Here is a 21,166-nt window from a genome sequence, read left to right as displayed (position 1 = left end):
CACCTGGTTCAGCCATAGATCGTGGTTCTGAAGGGAAGAAGAGCAGAATTATTAGATTGAATATAGTTGCTTTTGCAAACATTTTTTTTTTTAAGCACTAAATATAAAGTTTGACTCCTCAATATGACGGAATACTGGAATTTGATCCAGTTTTCTGTTTATGGCATGGTAGAGACAGCCAAGCCTTCTACTCAATGGCATGTCAAAGCCACTGAACAATATGAACACTTAGGAACATTTTTGGGAATTTATGAACAGGAAATAAATTCTGCAAGAAGTATTTTTTTCAATATTAGTACTACTTTATCTTGAAGACATTTTCTGAAACTAAGATGCACAAAACCATGTTATGATGAACCATTGTTTCACTGAGGTTTGGTTTAGTGTCGTATTTAAGGAATTTCTGTTGAATTTTCTCAACTTTTAGCATTCCAGTGACTTATGAGAAAATTGCAAATGTTTTAACTGCGTTTGAAAATTACCAGAGAAGTCTGTGTTTGCAACCTACTGTGTATCACGTGCACACACGTGCATGTGTCAGCATGGTAACGTGCACATCAGGTTACTTGTGTGGATAAATAAGCAATCTTCTGCCCATAAGCACTATTATAAAGTTACCTACCTGAAAGGTGAGGGATTTACAGGCAATGGAACTCTACATAAAAGGTGTAAACTCAAAAAAACCCAGTGGAAGTAAGGCTGAATTAGAAGAGGACACTGAAGTGGCAAAGGGATCAAAGCAGAAGGCAAAATGATTTGAGAGTTTGGGGAATCTCAGGCAAATACTACCTGTGAGGTGCTGGTCAATTCATTCACACTGAGCTTCTGGGACCCAGATTTATTGCCATAAATTCAGCTTGTGTGGTTCTTACCATTGTAATAAGAAATTCACAGGGTTGCTATGTTAGCAATTTTTTTTGCTTGCCTGTATTTTATTAGACACAATACTTTAACACAGAAAACATACTTTTCTGTAATATCCTAAAATCTGGAGAATCTTCTATCAGTGTTCCTTCTCTATACCATTCAACCTTTGGGGAAGGAGCTCCTTTCACCCGACATTCAAAGACAACAAGCTGCCCCTCAGAAGCTGAAATATCCTGTAACATCTAATAGAGAAAATGAATAGACAGTCAGTAAATGCCTTAATGCTCTGGAAGTAATACTGATTTCAGTAAGATTTAATAAAGCCACTTAAATCTTTGAGTGGCTTCAGAAATGCATAATTCCTTTTTTTACATTTGATAGCTAGAAATTTTTTTATCATCTCTTGATTAATTGACCTCTAATTTTCAAATATGTCATAGAACAAATTACCTTTGTAAATACAGGAGCAGCAATTATAGGCCTTCCATCCAGTCCTTGTAAATAGTTAGTGGGGCTCTGGGCCTGTAGGTTGCAAAACATCACAAGATGATGTTTAGGTGTACAGACATTATTTTTCCATATACAGGAGAAGTGGGTGAAGTCCAAGGCAAAATATTCAATGCAATGAATATAAATTCTATTGTGGACAACTGCTGGTGATCATCCTGGATGGGATAACAGCAAAAAAGCTGCTAGTGCTTTATTGCCTAGTCGAGTCCATTTGGCCAGGAAAACTTCACTGCAGCGTATTGTGACATCTTTTGTTAATAATTCCCTAAGGCAAACCTTTGTTGGCTGCTCGGTGGTAGTTTTGTTTTTAAAATCCTTACTCACAAAATATTTATGGATGTTAAGAAGGAAATGTTAAGTCAAGTCATGTGTGTGACTGCTACTGTAATTCTTTTCCTTTGCCTAAACCAAACCATTTGAGAAGGTGAGATATCACCCTCTTGATCCTACTCAGTGAAATCAGAATGGAGTTATTCTTCTCCTGGAAAATTTTGTTTTCTAGATTGATTATTTAATAGAGTTTTTCCTTTTAGTGAAATAAGAATTGCCCCAGAAAAGCAAAATTACTAATTCAGTATCTCAGGAAACAGAGCCACATTTACATAGATGATGTTTTATAAACCAACAAGATTAGAAGTGGTGATTTTTTGGATAACTATTACTCTTGACTTAAGCAACTTCTCTTAAATGGTGAAATGTCTCAGAGGCTTAGTTCTATTCTCATAGTAGTAAAAAGATGCATTGCTTCACCTGTTCAGTATCTGTTTATTGGTTACCACCTAATTCTGGCCTGTAAACTTTCAAAAAGCAGTGTAAAGCGAGTTTCTCATGAACATTTCAGTTTTAAGGAAATGTGGCTCCTCTTTCCTATCAGGAAAGAATTCACAGCTGTGAATATTCTGACAGTTTGCAACAAAAAGAACTCGAAATGTATGCTAACAATAATTAGAAACTCTTTGATATGGATATTGAAATCTTATGTGGCAAACACATATATCTACATATGAAATAAACATAGTAGTGAAATGATTTAGCTTAAAATAAGTCTCATTGAAAGGAAAAGATTTCAAGTGAGTTCTGTAGCAAGGGAGAGAAAAACTTTATAGGCTGCTGCTATTGAAGGTGAATGAGTCAGTCTGTGATTTATAAGAGTTTGCTTTTTGTCCTTGAAGTTCCCTGTATTGTCTCCCATACCGGATTAACTGATGTTGGCACAGTCTGGACAGGTACAGACACGGGCTGGAGCACAGCTGGTGCTGCCTTGGAGGTTTCTTGATGCTTGGTTGCAGTTCTGACAGCAGGAGATGCTGCATTCACAGAGGTGTCTGCTGTCCTTGGTTTGCTGTGAAATATTAACCAAGAGTAAGTTCTCTGACAGGAAGGCAGAGCTCTGTGTGTGTGTCTCCTTAGTTATGTCTGTCTAGTTGCATATCAACCTCACACATCAGCCTCACTTCTGGGATTGAATTCCACGTGCTCCTGGGTAAAGCTGCATTTTGTTGGAGCCAGCCTGCATATCTATCCACTCTAGCACCCCTGTTCAGTCACACCAAATGCAATAAATGGCCTGAGTTAACCCAGCTCTGAGCAGCATGAGAAAGCAGTGCTGGTTTCACAGAGGACAGTGCTGGTTTCTCTTGTGGGAAAGTTTGGGCCTATAAGATAATGAAAATACCATGGTTTGCTTGGTACAGGTTCAATAATTTATTGCTGAACAATAGATACTTTCTGACCAACATATCCTCAATTCTGATAGTGTACAGATTGGCACCTATTCACTTCTGCACTGTTTCTATGTGTGATTATAAGAGTTGACCCTATTTAATTTTATTGCTAAGTGAAATAATGCAAACAGTGAAGAGATGGTCTTTTTATCCAGTTTGAGGTGCCCAGGTCCCCACAGGAAGCCCAACCTTTAAAACAGAGGAAACCTTACTCAGAGTGAAGATACAACTGTTGTTGTGATCACTGATTTCTCTTTTGAACTTCTTTTAGCACCTGTTCTCATATTAATTCCTTTAATTACAGTGTTCAGATTCGTGTGAAGGCAGCTGGAAGCCGAGGAAAAATGAAGACACTTTCATTATACCCAAACCTGATCATTTGAGGATCACAATGGCAGAGTAGCTTTTTTTTTTTAATCTCAGGAAAAAAATTACTTCACAATTTAATGAGGTAAGTAATTTAGAGAAGCCATCAGGTGGTCAAGATCATGGTCAGTGCTACATTGACACCTGATGAGGTGAATATGAAAAAAAATACACCTGAGACAGACAAGTCTGAACTAGACCTGTGGAAAACTTAGCAATTCATCCCCAAACCTTTCAGATCTTCTTGATCTTAAGTTTTATATTAAACCCTTACATTTATCAAAGTCCATAAACCAATTCAGTGGGGAATATTTCATGCCTTTGAACATAAAATCACATACAACAGGATTTGCTGTCAACCTGAGGTGTTTAGTCAAACAAACTGCAAATGTCTTATCTTTGCATTTTAAAAACTGACATTTGTAATGAGCATAATGCTCCCTGATGATGGATGAAACCAACAGGGTGCATGTCTATCTGGTTAAGATTTTCTCTGTATAAAGCAGTTTGCTTTTGGGATTGAATGCAAAGGAGTTAAAAACAAAAGACTGATTATTTTAGTTTTCAACCACTCTGACTCTCTTTCCAGTTAACAGAAGGACTTTGATTCCAAAAGACTGTTGATTTTAAGAGATTGGATCAGATTCTAAATGATCAGGGAATGGATTTAATTTAGGAAAAATAAAACTATTTCCCAGGTTTTAGATGACATCTGACATATTTTATTTTTATAATTAAGTAGTCTTTTATACCATCATTTCCGTTTACTCTAATGCATATCTATTAATTTCCTTATCTTAAACCTAAATAATTATTCTGTACTCATATTCTGCCAAAAAATTCATGACATGCTGTATTTTCATGTGAGAAATTGTACTGCACTGTTTGTCCAAGTCAGATGCTTAAATCAGCATTTAAGATGGGTCTAGTCAAATGGCTTCAGGATTAGTAAATTAATTTTAGTAGTTCAATCTTTAAGGTACCATCTTTCCTCTTGTGTTTATATTTAAAATTAAAGTTTCAATTCTTGATGTAAAATTGAAGACACAAGTGAACGTGTGTGTGTTTGTTCCCTATTATTTGTAAATCAAACAAACAGGCATGCAAACAAAACCCAACTCAAACAATCCAATCCTAAACAGAGCCCTAATGTGTTGGAGGTTGCAAACTGAAAGGTCTGCACTTATGAGTTTTTTTAATGGTAAAAAGTATGCAAGATGTCATTGATTTTAAACTTACTGATCCATTTCGTTTGTGATGATTTCACCTTCAGAGTCAGAAGAAGAGATTCCTATGAAAAAATTAAAAAAACCCAACAAACATTTAGCAGAGGGGTTTTTGAAGTTCATCTATGAATGATACAAACCATTAATCAGATTTCCTCTAGAGCATTCTATGGATATATATTATAAAGCTGTGCCAAAACAAAAGATCACATTCCAGGGGAAATGAACCAGCACTGGATACTGTGCAAGATGCAGAACTGCTGTTGGCATGGGGCAAATTTGGGATGAGGTGCAACTGAAATAAGGAAAACAGCATCCAAGAGTGAATGTATACCTGGGTCTTCCTCAGATTCTCTTTAAAATGTCTCTATGATTTAGTCTGTAGTTGTTGTTGTGAATCAAGGAAGAGCTTTCTTTTCTCAGACACTTGATACTACCATTCAAAAGGAAAAAAAGTTAAAACCTAGACCTTGAATCATAACTGTTATTCTCAAACTAGAGCCTTGCAGCACGAGAGAAGATAATAGCTCAGTTTACTAACAGCTGTCTTACTGAGACATTTTACACTTCTGACTCAGCCTTCCCTGTGCTTGGAATTTGCATTTTCTCTGCAGCTCCTGCCAGTGAGCATCTCCATCAGCCATGACTTCCCTCCAGCATCCACTGAGCCAGGTAACAGCAGACCTTGGCCTCTGTCTGGAGAACTAGGAAATCCCTGCAAGCACAGACATCTCCCAGCAGTGTCAGGGGCAGTGCAGAACCTAAAAAAGGATTCTTCCTTTCATTGTCAGATTAGAGATGTGAAAGAGGAGCATCAGTAGAACAAAATCCACCCTGTATTAAGCAGGGCACTGCTTTAATTTGTGATTGTCCCACTGCTGTCATTGATGGTGCTCATGGTTTATTTTTCTGCTTCAGAATGGAAAAAAATATCCTCTGTGTTTATTTCAAATTTGTTGTCCTGCAAATGATGGATGCAATCTAAAATCTTACCCAACAAAGTGTTAAAAAGAAATATAAGTAGACTTCCCTTAGGCCCAGTAGGTGTAGTAGAAAGCATAAGGAGAAAGAAGACATCTAAATCCGCAGATGTATACTCTGTTTTATTTACCTCTACTGGGCAAGTAAAATACCAAATTGATGGCATATTTATTTTGGTTACAGGGCCCAATAAAGGGTTAAGAGGAAGGGGTCCTATGTTCAACTTGTAATAGTGACTGTAAGGAAAAGGGATTAATAAGAATTAGACACAAATATTAAGTTCTTATATTTCTGTAGAGTTCCACAGATAAAAAATACAAGGTGGCATCAGAATCTGAATATTTCTAGACCTTGATCTTACAGTGAGATATATAAAATCTCTGGGAAGTGACACAATAAAATAACACGTAAAGGGCAGTCTCTTGTCTGAATGGTGCTTTATAGGAAATAATGAAGATGGTAATAATGATGAAAAGTGTTTTCTCCCTGTATTTTTTTGTGACAAAGCTATCACACAGTTAGCAAACAAGACACATAATCACATCTTAATCCTGCATGACCAATTTCAACAATCAGTTTCTGCACCACTTCTAAGGTTACCTTCTATGTAAATCTCTGCAGAAGTGGAGTCTGTTCCATAGATGTTTGAAGCAAAGCACGAGTAACGTCCTGTGTCCTCCTCAAAAGCTTCAACAATAATCAGTGAGTGCTGATCACCTGTCTGGATAATTTGAATGTCTGGTGAGTTTTCAAGCTCCTTCCCTTCACAGTACCACCTGCAAGGCAAAAAATTTTGTTTATCAATGCAAACAACTTGTCAACTAGGATGGCAATGTTTGAAGTCTTTCTGATGATAAAATTGGCAGGTTTAGCCTGAAGATTCTGACAGAGTACTGCAGGCAAGTGTTGAATCAACAGTCATAGGAATAAAATAGTTATGAATTTTGTATTATTCAGTATAGAGCAGAAGAGCTCTGAATTTGGAACACTGTCAATCCAGCTCTAAATTTCTCTTAAGGTACATTCAGGTCTGTGTTGTGGCTTGAAGTGCAGCAAAAAAAACCCACTGTAAGTATTTCCAAAGTTCATGTTAATTCAAAATGTGACTGAAATTTACTATAGTGTTGCCCTTTGTTTTGTCATGTGTTTAACCCAATCTGCTTTTTATAAAAGATGGCATAAGTAAGGGAATTGATCTATTACGATACAGAGGCATGCAGGAACAGCCAGTTAGACAGCTGCACCTTGAATTCTTTTCTGTATCATATTGCTGTGTTCCTCTTTTAAACACAGTCACCCATCCAAGAATATGCTGGCCTGATTGCTTTTGCTTTTCAATATGGACAAGGCAGAACAGAAAGAGAAAAATCAGGTGGGTTTGCAGAACCAGATTCCAATTTAGTACGACAATCTAGGTTTTATACAGAAGGTGTAGTGCTATAGTGCTATCTGTCAAGATCCAGAGCTAAATGTTTGGGATAATACTCAGAAATACCTGTATTTGTACGTAACTAGCTAGAGTTGAAAAGCCAAGCTAAAGCACATTCATCTTCACTGTAACTTTTCTTATAAATGTAGGCAGATATAAAACTACATAAAAATCTTTGTATTTTCTTACTATGAATTTCTTAATAACATATGATTTAGTAAAGCATCTTCTGCATGTGACAGTGGGTGCTGTCATACTACTAACATTTTTTATTCAGTTGATTTTTTAAAAAAATAATAATTGTTTAATCCATCTTACATGGTAACTTGGGAAAAGGACCTGCCAACATCTGAGTGGTACTACAGCAAATAAGATTGTTGTGGAAAGGATAAGGATAGGTTTTGGAGTAATAAATTGTAATAATTAGTATTTATTGCCTTGTACTATAAGGTATTTCAATACATTTCCATCTCAGATATTTTAGAAAAACATGAATAAATAAATTTGTTTAACCATTCAGTTGCACAACTTTTTAACAACAGTTTATGCTACAAATTGAGCACGGAGGAAGCCCTGAATTAATATATTGGAAAAAAAAGTAATTTCTAAGACAGTCCATACCAGCAGAAAACCAGAATTCAATAAAAGTATAATACAGAATTGAAAAAGGAGCCTCAAAGGGTCCATGAGGTATTAAGGACTACAGATCTAAAACTTCAATGTTGCTTATGTAGCTGAGCAATAAACAATGCCCCATTTGTGCCCCATTAATCCCAGCCCCCCAACAGGCTTTCTCAGAGCAGACAGGGTTTTTCCTGCTCCACTTGGAGTTGCACATCAGTGTAATCCATACCTGGACAGTCAACTGACTTGGAAATGCAGCTGGGAAAGCAGACAGACAGTCTGCCTGTTCCAGAGGGAAGCTGCTGCCCTGCAGAATGGATCCTACACACTTGATGCCGAGAACTTCAACCAAAGTTACTGATTTCTCTTCCATTTGAGCCTTAGGGCTCCAAAAGAAGGAGTGGCTGAGCTCTTGCAGGTCTGCCAGCAGGACTTTAAAATGTTAAAACCCTGATGCTGACTTCTTTGCTAGAGCTTTGTCCCTCTGGAGCAAGGCTGGCAGGTTCAAATGTGTTCTCAGGCCCAGCTGCTCCACTTCTGGTCTAATGAAAATGGGTTTGTGCCAGGACACCACATAAAGGATTGAGGATGACTGAACCATACAGATTCTCCTATACATCACTTTTGGTAACTGTTAATGACCATAAAAGAAGGGACTGGGCAGTCAGGAGGCTACAGCTGCATGTTAAATTACCACAGATGTTTACTTGAGCCACACCACTAAGGAAATTTTGTTTATCAATGCAAACAACTTGACAACGAGGATGACAATGTTCAAAGGCTTTCTGATGATAAAACTGGTGGCCATTTAAGGTTCAACATAGTTCATTTGCTAGGTTTTCTCCCACTCTGGTGGGCAAAATGAGGGCTCTGAGGGCTGCTCTGTCAGTGGATACTCTGCCCAGGACAGCACTTTACTGCAGAGGAACTTTCAGCAGCCATTCAAGCTGCTTCTCCCAGCTCAATGGAACTCGTCTGAGATTCTTCCCAGTGCAGATGGGAACAGAGTTCTGGATATTAACCAGACCCTACAACATGCAGCACCTTTGGAAATTTAAGAGACAGCTGTCCTCATACAAAAGGGAGTAATAACAGCAGCACATCCCCTAGGGTGCCAGGTGGGCTGGCACATGTCAAAAGATGGGGAAGAACTTACTGGGTGCTCTGTGTCAGATCCACCTCACCCAGCATGAGGTCTTGGCAGTGGCCAAAAGCAGACACTTAGGGGAGAATGTAAGAACAGAGTAAATATATACATGTATGTATATTCATTTATTTCTCTGGAGTATGTAACCATTCTCTTTATCTTTTTATCTTTTATCTACCATTCTTTTTGACTTTTTTCAGCAGGTGTGAAGCAGCACCTAAAAATAATTTTTAAAAGGTGAAATCACTGGTCTTAAAATGATTCTTTACAGACTACCTCTTTTTTAAAGGATTTCACTGTCTCAGTACCATTACCATTATTTTTCTAGTAGATTAGACTGTATGGTTCTTCAATAATATTTAGTTTGAAAATACTGCTTTTTATTTGTATAATCTTTATTTTGAAAGAACTGGGTTACGCTTCCATTCAAAATACTTTTCCTTTAGAAATAATTCTTTTTCTAGCTTTTTCTGATTGAGCTGTAGTGTTCATATTCTGTCACAGTCCTGTCAGATGCTCTAAAATAAACCTCTTCAAACAGAAGGAACAGCTACACCTAGTTTAAACTTTGCTCATAATGACTTGCCCCAATCTGTTATTTTCCCCACTAATAGTTAGAAACATTAGACATGTCAGGTACATTCTATCTACAATATGGTTTATTCTACAGTTGTTTTGAAGATTTGCAACTGGGGGTAATTGAAAATAGTTACATTATCAGGAGAGAAGACCTAAGGTTCGTGCAGTTTTATGACTACAAGCACAGATTTGGTATATGAATGTACAAGCTGCCTTTGAGGTGTCTAATTCATGTAGGCAACTGTGTACTTTGGGACGTGAGTCACAGCACTTACTCATGTCTTTTTATACACCTACCTCATGCCTCTGCCTTATATTGTAGCCTTGTTTTAGCATGTTAGCTTTAGCAGATATGAATAAGTATTAAAGAGAGTACCCGGGTTCTAGAATTTGATCCCATTTTCAGCAGCATCTTTCCAGAACATTAAAATAACTTACATAGTAGAGTGATATTATATTTTTGTGTCCACTTAAATGTGGTTCTCACTGAAGTGACACAGAGAGCAAAACACATTGCACAAAATGCTGTGCTAATAATCACCAGTAAGGTAAAACTCCTTGTGTTACTACTGCTTTTCCAATTAACCTGTCATGTTTGTGTAGAGGTAAGTCTGTAGGCATGCTTTTGTGAGGCACAATTCTATTTTATAAGCAAATTTAAAACCACCATGTAAGCTAATTTGCCCAATTATTGTAGTAGTATGTGAGTAGTAGACTCAAACAAACAGTGAAGCAGGATTGAGTTAATTCTATGCTTTGCAGTTAGTTTTTCATTTCACTAGTCCCAAACTTGCAACATAAGTGATTTACAACTTCAGGAACAAACTTCTGTTTCCAACCTGTGTTTAGTTCTCCTAAGCAGTGTGTTCTTTAGTCACTATTTTCAGCATAATGTTCAAATCCTTTGAGATCAGGTTGAGGCGCAGAGCATGTTACACACACGTCACCTCTTTGCAATGCTTATAAATGAAAAGCAATTGTCTCTTGTGAAGTTAATCTTCATGTAAACCTTCAGTGTGGCCATCCCTACTTCTTGCCTGCTAACATTTGGTTCTATAGTTACCACGAAAACGCTGTACGTGGTAGCAGCGAAATGTCAGCTCCAAGGGGAGTTCTGACATTGGGATGTGTGGCATGGCTGAAGTAGCAACAGCCTCTGTCACTGACATTTCATTCCTGCCACGGATTGCAGTGATAGCTTCCTCAGCCAGGGAGCTGCATACGGAGCACATCCACTGTGCCACATTCATCCCAGGGCTTGAGCCATCGACGTGACTGGAGTTGCATGTAAGAGGAGTTTGGCTCTAGGCTTGGAGTGCTAAACCAGGTAAAGGTTTCCATCTGGCAGCCAGGAAGAAATATCTTCATCTTGTGTGGCTTCAGAGCCTCTAAAAATCAGTGGTTAATTGCAGGTCTCCTCAAACAAAAGAGCACTAAAATGCACTTTTTAAGCTTTGTGTGGCTACATTAAAGAATGTTTTCATGGAAACCTTATGACATGCAGCCTGTTTTTAGAACATCAAATCCTCATGACACTTCCAGGATAGCTGTGTATGCCAAACCATGCAATGTGATTCATAAGTAAAATTAACCTAGGAGTGATGTGCCAAACCTTTTGGAAAAATGTAGGCACCTCTGAACTTGAGGGGAAAGGGAGTGCTCTCCTCACAGAGAGGAGTGACTGTCACACCTACCATTACTGACACAGAAACAGAGCTGGAGAGGGAAGCATGAGAGGGAGGTCATCAAACCTTTGGCACTTTGGAAATATGCTACACATTTCTCTTTAATGCTTATTTCTGACCCGCAGCATAGTCAGAGTAAAGCAATCATCCATAACTGTAGTAGGGCTCTTTTGTTGTGAGCTAAAGTTTGAGCTGCCTAGAGGTGCACAAACTATGGTATCAATCTTTGCCCATCTCTTCTGTGTCACTGCATTCAACTGATGAGACTGAAAAATGGGTAACATTTCACCAAAACTTCTAGACAGGTAGGTTTCACAAGCTTCCTCAGACTTGTGGGTTTGTTACACTGAGGCTGAGTTATCTTAAAAAGCAGTTGAACAGGTCTTTCTGTATTCAGCCAGGCAGGATTTAGCTTTCCATATATCTGATATTTCATATCAGTTCCAAATTTCATTCAATCTTCTGTCCCTCAGTGAGCCTCATACATGCTACATAGTTACCTGCTGTGCCTGTGAATTATAATGCTTCGTCATTGCCAATGATATTTTGGCCCTGATCCATCATGACTGTCATTTACACCATCTTTTACATTAATTTGGTTTTGTATTGTCTTACTTTCCAACATGGTATCTGCCCTTCATATTTCCAGTCCTTTCCATCCCTGTGATCAGCCTTTTTCTGAATCTCAGATCTCTAATTTTTCTCTTATAATCCCCATTGCATCAGTTGAACCATCTGACTGCTCCTAGTGTTGACTGAGTAACTACATGACAGAGCTTGTTGAATCTTGTTCTTGTTTCACAATGCTCTGGGTTCCCACAGTACCACTTTTACATTGCAATTGTGTTTAATATATGCACCTTGGATTCCTTTCTGTGGCTAGGAAGCCTATTTTAAGTCAAAGGTGATTAAACTTTCTTCCATCAGTTACTACCTTGCCAGTCAGCCCTGTACTGGGACTGATGATATCTTTATTTCTTTTTTATTAGAATTCATCTCTCCTTGTCCTCCTCCACAGATACCGAACTAACTCACCACAAACCTTGGAAAACTGTTATCCTCAAAGCAAGGCAGTTGCCTGTTCTGAGCCTGGTTCTGGTCACAGTTCCACAACTATGGCTAACAAGATGCCTCCTTCACTATTTTGGAAGCTTTACACAGCAGATCAAAGACGAGCACTATTTTTAGTGAAAAAATCCTGCATTCTTGTGGTCTCCAAGGTTAATGGAACACATACCCCAAAGTACATTATATTGTCTGGTTTCCTTGTGCTATAACAGTGACTAAAAAGGCCAAGATCACTGGAAGCATGTGAACATTTATCACTCAGGCAAGTGATATTTTTTACACCCTTTCTTAGTGTTACTCCTACACATTAGTGGAGTTGAAAGAATCTTGGATGAACAGGACAAAAGTTTTGTTAACAAACAACTGTGATCAGGAAACTGTTCAAGCAATGAACATTCCCAGCCTTCTCCAGAATACAGCACGTACATACACACACACAAACACAAGGGGAGAGAGTTTGGAGTTACTCCTTGTGATTTATCTTTTATTTCTTGGTTTAAATTGTGACACTGAAAGCTGAGCCTGATCTTTTTCTTGAGTTTTCCTTCTTGGCACTGATTTTCCCTATGGGACTTTTTTCTCCCTGCCCCTATTTTGCTACATCTGGTGGATGTTTATTCTGTAGAAGTGTTTTGAAGCTCCTGTATTGACTGTCATTTGCATGAGTAGCTTGTTTTATTTATAAAAACAAAAAAAATCAATTGTTGAAATAGAAATCTCGATGAAAAACTTCAGTTTTGTTGTGACAAAAATAGCTCCAATTTACAAAGATACCCATCATCCTTTTCTGTGCAATCAAGTGGTCCCTGAATTGGGTGTATAGGCATTCTGGTCATCCCTGAATAATCCATTGGCTGAACCATTGTTCCTGGGTTCTCCAGTCTGCCCTTGCAAGGCTTCAGTGACTTTGTAGTGTCAGCTTCTAATTCTGATAGTTGTTAAACACCTAAAGATGGCAGGAACACCTTGTTAGTTTTATGTGTGTCAACAGCACAATCATGAGGAGCTGTGGTTGTGGCCTTCTGGAGAAATAAATAAAATTAACATTGTGCACTAGAGTACAGTCTGTAAACAAGCAATTCAGTTTCTATTCTGTTCTGAATTCTGCTCTGAATATGAAGAAAGCCAGCTTGAGTTTGTCTACAGGTCTATACACATAAGAGAAGATTATTTCACTTGTTTTCTTTGCATTATAAACTATGTGCGATGAGAGAGGAAAAAATATTTATCATATCCAGGGATCCTGCTGACATTTTTAATATAAAAAAGTTTTATCAAGGCAAATACCTGGAGAAACAAGTCTCAAAGTCTTTATATGCAAGCGAAGTGTTCAGAGAGTGTTGCTAATATCTAGGGGATGATGATATTTTCTGTCTGTTTTCTAAGAAAAAACTCCAAATTTCTGGGATTGTTTTCTCTTTTGGTTGGAATCCTCTATGAGTTTAAGGGCTGAGCATAATACAGCATTTGTAATGCCATAAGCTCCCCCAAGGGAATGCCTCAGAACTGTTAATTGAAGCAGTGAGTTTAGACATGAAGCGCAGTAGAAATTATATTTTTCCCAAACAATGTATTTCCCCCAGCTTTAGAGCGGATTCCTCTTCTATAAAAAAATCATTTAGTCCTTTGGAAGTTCACATTCCTATCATGCATGAAAGACCCTGTCTAGCACCACAGGTCAAGGTCTTGTTAGGGACTGAGAACCTACTGAAGGCACTAGTGGGGCAAAACAGTCTGAAAGTCACAGTCCAGGGATCCCATGGACTGGACAACTTCCCACCTCCATGATAAGATGTCCATAACAAGTGGATTCACTTGTAGATCCTTCTTCCTATGTAATTAATGGTGCATTGTAAATGCTTTTTCCTTCTGAAAAATTAGCAGCTGGTGTGCCAGAAATCCAAGGGAGAGGAAGACAAAGATTCTTTACCACAAAAATCTCTGGAGCATCCCTATTTGGATATTGAGACAGTTTTCATTTGATGATTGTGCCTATTAGTTTGGTAAGAAAGATGATAAAAGGTGTTGGTTTTAGAAGTGCAGTTAGAAAATATAGACCATCTGTGAATGGTCCAAATCATTAGATGTTGAAGGTGCAAACAGTTCTCTTCAATATTTAGAGAAGCAACACAGATTTCTAAAATGCCTATAAAAGAATAGGCAGCCACCTAAGGATACTTCAGATGTGTGATACTTCAGATATTAGGATGCAAATATGTATAGTACATCTCTAAAAGGTGGACAGAGTTTTCCTTTCTTTTGGATTGGTACAGTCCCAGCAAAGGAAATATGATTCCACCACTGTAAGAGAGAGGTAAATTTGACTAATGAGCTCTCTGTGAACAAATTTAGATATAGAAATGCTGATGAGATCTAAGAATTTTCAAGATAAATTTAAAAGTTAGAGTAATCTGTTTCTCATTTCATTGATGTAATTGATGTGTGTACCTTTGTCACATTTCCTTTCATCTCCGGTGATGTTTTCAAGTGTTACTTATTTGACTTTCAAAATCCTCATAGATATTGGTGAAAAAAGAAATATCAGAAATAGCAGTCACCCATCATGAATAAGTGACAATTAACAGGGGTGTCTTATACTTGATCAAACAGAAATGTTTTTTCTAAGGTCTCAGCAGAATCTTTGTCAGAATCAGGATTAGAACTGAGCTACTTTTGGTTATAACTGGTGTAATAACTGAAATGACCTTCTTTCCTCTCCTTCATGTGTGGATGTTTTTGGTTTCTGGGATCCTACGTTCTCTCATCTCAGATAGCTTCAGGCATCAGCACAAGGTGTCACAGCCATTGGTGTTTTTAGTTGGTTTACACAGTCAGGCTTGATTTCTATAAAGATAACTAACATTTCTCACTATGGACTCCACACTTTCTTTCAATTAAGGAAGCACAGTATTTAAAAGCATTACTCTAAAATTCAAAGAAAGTAACATGTCCCAAAATACGTTGTCTGGAAATATATACAACCTTTTGTAGAGAGCAATTTTTTTTTCTTAATCAGTTTTTAGTAACCAAGACCAGGAGATTTCTGCTGCAGATTACTGAAACTCATGCATCAAAATATCTGGACAGAGGAAGGCACACACCTACCATTACAGACATACAAAATGACAAGTGCAGAATATGTTTACCTGACTTCAGGTGCTGGGATTCCTACCACAATGCAGTCCAATTGCACTTTGGTTCCTTCAGGAACTTCCCTGCTCTTCAGTTTCTGAGTAAAGCGTGGTGGTTGTCCGATAGGCTCATCAGAATATACAGATGCAGATTCTGACTCTGTTTTTAGCTCTGCACTTGTTAATTGATTAACAGATTCCAAGTTTGCTGCCTGTTGATCATCTGTTTGTTCAAATGTTTTTTCTGCTGTGTTTTCCAAGTCTTGAGATGCTGGAATGGAAAGCCTTTCTCTGTTTTCTGATGTGAGAGACAGGCTAGAGCTACTTTTTTGAGCAGATTTATTCTTGGAATCAATCTTGCTCCTGTAGTTTTTGCATGTTCGGGGTCTTATTCTTTCAGAGTTGTGAGCTTTGAAAAGTGAGGAGAGCTCCTCAATGAAATCTGCTGCCTTGTTTAGGAATTCCTTTTTGGATTCTGATTCAGAGGGGAGGTGATGTTTCTTCAGATCTTGAGAGCTCCCTTTGGAACCCTTTGTATTTCTGATATGGTCCTGACAAAAGTTGGAGTGCAGGCCATTGTCTGATGTTTTCAAAGCTGTAGACTGGGCCATTTGTTTGTGTTTTCCTGGGTTGTTCAGCTGATCTGGGGGATGCTGTGACTGTGCCTGAAGCTCATCCTGTTTAGTTTCCAGTGGATTCTGATCAATAGCTTGTCTTGCTAGGTTTACACTTTCATCAAGCTCTTCTTGGCTTAAAAAGGCAGAGAGATCTGGAAGGTCATCTTGAGCAGCTACCTCATCTGAATCACCAGAAGCGTTGCCATAGTGGAAATTATGAGAAACTGGCTCTGATCTGCTTCTTTCACTCTTCCCTTGATGCTTAGTTTCAGCTAAATAACTCTCTCTCAGAAGCTGAGATATAGAAGTTGAGGTTTCTAAACTGTCGTCTTGCATGCTGCCAACAAAAAGGACAGATAGGACCACACCTTATCAGTAGCAAATTTTTTGATTGAACACACAATTACAGGCTTTTGAAAAGCAGAACACAATATTTTCAAACTGTGTCTGAGCACTGAATACTTGTAAACTTGAAGTAATTGCAAGTATGGCCTTGTTATAAAGGCCTGCTTCTGTACACACTGCCAGATGCTATTGCCTTTACCCAGAGAAGTTCATCTTTTATCACTTTTTGCTGTAGGCACCCTTACATAGCTGAAGGAACTGCAAGTGTGGTATTTTCTACTCTGTTCCAGGCAAAACTTCAACTACAGAGCTGTTAACTGAGTTTCAATGTCAAATCTCAGATAGTCACAGAGTATTTTGAGTTGGAAGGGACCCACAAGGATCATCAAGTCCAACTCCTACATGAATGGCCCGTAGAGGGACGGAACCCGTGACCTTGGCATTATGAGCACCATGGTCTGACCAAGGGAGCTAATTTAGCTAAGAAACAACCTCATCAGACAGGTGAAGTGTTGGATATTTCAGGGACTGAAAGCTGTGAGAGAATAACAGTACTTTTAAATGAAGTAAATTTAGCTTGAAAGGCACTGCAATAGTAAGTAAACGAACCCTCAAAAACATTTGAGGGACATGAGGAGGAAGGAAAAAACCCAAAAATATTCAATAATGACAATTTTTCATTTAAAACTCCTAAAGATGTTGCATTATAGGAGGCAGTAATGGTGCTGAATGTTCTATACCTTCTTAAATTCATCATTATTTCTAATAAGCTATTTAAAGTAAAGAACTATGTCATGATTTGATACAAACATCATTTGTACTGCAGGGTTTTCAAAATCATTATCTTAGGTCATCCTGATTCTGAAAAATATACCACATGAGAAGACTGTATTAGAAAGCCTATACTTAACCTGCATGCTTGATAAGCAAAGCTAAAGAGTCCCTTTCCATACTGAAGCAAGTAGGTCTGCATAATATTATCCCTTTCGCTTCCAAAGAGCCATTATGAAAGCAGAGGGATTCGGGCATCCTGTTAACACACTCATCTTAAGGTGGCCTAAGTATGAAGACAAATGACTGCCCTTTACCACCTTTCAGAGAGCTGTTATCTCACAGATACTGAAGCAAGTGCAGGACTATTTACTGGATCAGTCTCTCAGAATATACAGTGTTTATTATCTCTCTCCTGCTTCATTTATGGCCTGGCAAGCCTTGCTGTGTGGTTTCAAATATTCCTGCTCTAAGGTATCTGGTTTGTCGCACTGCAGAGGGTTCTGTTTGTGTCATGGCATCAAGAGAAGGGAACAGCCATGGCCTGGCATTGGCCATTTCCATTCATAGCCTTATGTAACTGCTGAAGTTGCCAGAGAAAGAAAATTAAAAAAGATATCTCTGCTGTAAAAGGCTTTTGGCTTTTCTAGCAGGACAGTTGTCCCTGGAAAAAAGCTGGTAAAAAAAATGAATCGATAATATCTCGTACTGCTGCAATATTTCATCCTGGAACATGAGTGACAGCCCTTGTTCCTTATTTACAAAAAAGAAAGCTCCAATTTAAACTCTTTATATTCTTCTTCAATTTCTTATATAGAAATTATTTTTCTTCTGGCATTTTAGATTTCTTAATTTTCCTTTGGTTTCGTAATATGAAACAGGGAAAATCAGTAAGACTACAAAGGCACCCAACCAAAATATTGCTAAGTTCTTGCCTGTAAAAAAATAATAAATAAAATGCCATATAAATTATATGCTTCTAAGCACCCAGTGTAGTCCCTGCACGTGAACCAGAGTCTGCAATCCTAATTGAACACTTGGCATTAAATTATCTGGCACAGTGTTTCAGTGAAGCTGTGGCACATGGAGAGCACTGATTTGGGAAGCCCACATGAGATAATGTTGTAAGCTGTTCCGTGACTGGACAGAGTTTGTAATTTAACCTCTTAAGAATACAAAGAGGCTTAAAGTTCCTGCTCCGTGGGTACTACTTTTGCTTGCTCAGCTTTAGCTTCTCAGGCAGCTGTGCCATCTTACTGAAGCAGAATATGGTTAAGGGGTTAGATTAGCTTGTTTGTGTGCTGATCACATACTGTGTGCTGTAAAGGTCACAGCTAAAGCTATAGTTTCAACTCCAAAGGGCTGAAATACATTCTAACATAGGGCACTTACAGACTGGCAGTGAGACCTGTGCCACGGATGAAGTGCAGCCCCGGAGCCCCCTGTGACAGGGGCCTCCTCCCTGCTGAAAATCAGAAGGGGAGAAACAGAGCCAGGGGAGAAGCAGCTCTTTCCTCTGCCCCTTCTTTTTGCTGGCTGAGCCTGCAAGAAGAGAGCAGTGTGTGCTTTAGCAGGATGTTACAGGATGTGCCTGTAACAGAATTCTCTCCTGCGGGATGCAGCTCCCTGCTAACCCCTCTAACCTGGATTATACCATCCAGCTCTTGGCAGCTTTAGATGCCACAGTGGAAGGCTGTATTTTATAGGGCTGGAGAAGTGCATATTTCACATGGTGGCAAAGTTTAACTTGCTACATTTCTTGGCCACTCTTTCAGAGTGGCACATCCTCAGTTCACCTCAGTGTTTGTAAAGGCCATCAGACACTGAAAAAAGGTGATACAGGTCTTTAGAGAACACTGGACACACTAAGGAGGAAAGGCAGGTAGGGAAGGATGTGTGATCAAAACCTGCTGAAGTCAAATGAACTTAAAGAATGACTTTGTTGAAAGAATATATGAAAATTATCCAACTGAGACTATTCAGGGTTTTATTTTCCTCTGTTGTACAGATATTGCTTGATTTTCTCATTTAAGTGCTATGTATATTTGAACAGAGGTCGTTTATCACAGTGCAGCTTTTCTGCAGGTAACCCTTATAAAGCAAGTGTTTGTTCAGTGTGGTTATTTGAGACTTTGTTCTGGGTCTTGCATATCTTCTCTTTGTCTTTTGAACAAAGCGTTGAAACACGAAAGAAATAATTTCTGCCAATTTGCTTAAGGAGTATTACTGCAATATAACGAGATACTCTCAAAGATGTGTTTAGATTGGCAAAATAGTTTTATAATTCTAGTTTGAAAAAAAAAGGTGCAGTGAAGGAGCCACTGTCTGATAGCAAAAGGAGAAAAACAGTTCCCCAGCAAAGGACTTGGAACAGCTTCCTTCCTTCTGCCCATTGAAGCAGAAGAGGTAGAAGGGAGCAGAATTCTCCTTCTTGTGTTGGGAAGCAAGATATCCATGAGAATGAATCGGATGCCAAATTCTTACTACTTAGAGAGTCACTTTTCTTTAGAGCTCACCCTAAACATTTCAGTCAGAATTTTATATCTAACTCTTCCCTATTTTCAGCTTGAGTAGAAGATAACTTTTTAATTCTATTTTTAGTAAGGAAGAAGTTGGGTTCTAGTCAAATGTAGCAGTGCTTGGCTACTGAATTTTTAAAATATTTTGAATTATGTGGTATTTTTAATTAAATGGAAAGTGTTAAGTTTCAGCAAATGTTGCTGTTAGGCTACCAGGGAATCCCATTAATTCCACCTTGCTCATGCCTTGAGAGATGTCTGGTTTCTTTTTTTCCTTTTTTTTTTTTATTTTTCTTTTCCTACAAGGATCTGTACTATCCAAGGACTACAGAGGGCTGATGATGAGGGAAGCACTGGGTAAGCTGAGCCATTTACATTTCACAGTCAGGGAACAACAGCTTTTACTCAAAGGAGACCAAGCACAGAGCTGAGAGGGTCTCTGGGCTAGATGGCAGTAAGGCTGAATTCAATATATTTTCTCAAATATTTATTAAACCATCTTTTTTGTGAGTGAAAAGGCATGACCAGAGGAACAACTATCCTATTACAGATCTGACTAATGATAATTAGTAATAATTTAGCCCTTCTATAGCCAAAATTGGAATCTAAGCTTCAAACTTAAGATCTTGAATTCAGTCTTTCTCTTTGTTTAGACTGAGATGTAGAATTGGCCTCGACATGTCTTGAGCCTTCCCTTTAACTTCTCCTGACTGGGGCTTTGGAACAGAACTGTCTTTGTAGCAGCAGAGAAACCACCCCTGTGTGCAGTGGCACAGGACACTGGCACTGGGCAGCAGCACAGCACACCAGGTCATGGAGCTGGCAAAATGTATGCAGGAACTGCAGATGCCTCTGTTGAGCAGAGAAGTGCAGATAACTGCAGAAAACTCTGTTGAGCAAGCAGTAAGAAGGACAAACTCTAGTAAAAACACAATAGGTGTCTGTGGTGTCAATGAAAGCACCAGTTATTTTGCTGACTGGAAAAATGTCGTGATGAATCCATATCAAGGGGACGAACTGCAGTGCTAATTGCAAATAATATTTCTAAACTGGTGTTATTTAGGGTGGAAAATGGGATGACTGATTCCAGCAGCCTGCAGTTCTCTGCTCTTGACTGGCTCAGAACCTACAGCACCAAACCAGTGCACTGAGGGCAACATTTTTTGCTTTCATGGGACACAAGGAGTCACCTTGGGCACCCTTGTCTTAAGAGGCACTGAAGGATGCCATGAACAAAACTAACTCCGTGAACTCCTTCCATCTACTAATTCAGTTTCCATTAGCCAACTGAGTTTCCAAGAGCCCATATTTATGGCAATGTTCTCTTATTAGCCAAGTGATCCTTAGGATTAAATATTCACAGAGTTAGAATTAGTTCCCACTCTTTGTTTTGGCAGTGATTTGACCCGAAAATCCTTACATGGAAGGGAGGAAAATTGCACCACAAGGATCTTGCACAGCATAACACCAAACACTTTCATTTCCTCTTGTTTGAGGCTTGTTAGACTCATTGCTGAGTCATCACTGAAAGAACCTGAGCTTTTTCTAAGAAAACAGCACTAGTGAAATCTCAGCAA

The 21,166-nt window shown here is 38.6% G+C and overlaps 1 protein-coding gene across 2 annotated transcripts in view; it reads right to left on the bottom strand.

Annotated features, from left to right (window-relative positions):
• MYPN (myopalladin) overlaps nt 1–21,166 on the bottom strand; it is a 66,623-nt gene that overhangs the window by 30,643 nt on the left and 14,814 nt on the right. Inside the window, exons 2-8 of one of the 2 annotated variants that reach the window (XM_018079908.3) lie at nt 15,353–16,291; nt 6,275–6,450; nt 4,707–4,758; nt 2,572–2,719; nt 1,318–1,389; nt 968–1,109; nt 4–27 (exon numbers count right to left, since the gene is read on the bottom strand). In XM_018079908.3, the coding sequence (XP_017935397.2) occupies nt 4–27; nt 968–1,109; nt 1,318–1,389; nt 2,572–2,719; nt 4,707–4,758; nt 6,275–6,450; nt 15,353–16,290 (1,552 nt within the window). In that variant the 5' untranslated portion in view covers nt 16,291. The remainder of the gene's footprint in view (nt 1–3; nt 28–967; nt 1,110–1,317; nt 1,390–2,571; nt 2,720–4,706; nt 4,759–6,274; nt 6,451–15,352; nt 16,292–21,166) is intronic. The other variant, XM_018079909.3, reaches the window with a different exon arrangement.

This window comes from Manacus vitellinus, unplaced genomic scaffold (genome assembly GCF_001715985.3).
Source record: "Manacus vitellinus isolate BGI_N305 unplaced genomic scaffold, ASM171598v3 scaffold_48_pilon, whole genome shotgun sequence".
Classification (NCBI taxonomy): domain Eukaryota; kingdom Metazoa; phylum Chordata; class Aves; order Passeriformes; family Pipridae; genus Manacus; species Manacus vitellinus.
The sequence above is the reverse complement of the archived record's forward strand: the minus strand, read 5'-3'. Positions and strand labels throughout refer to the sequence as shown.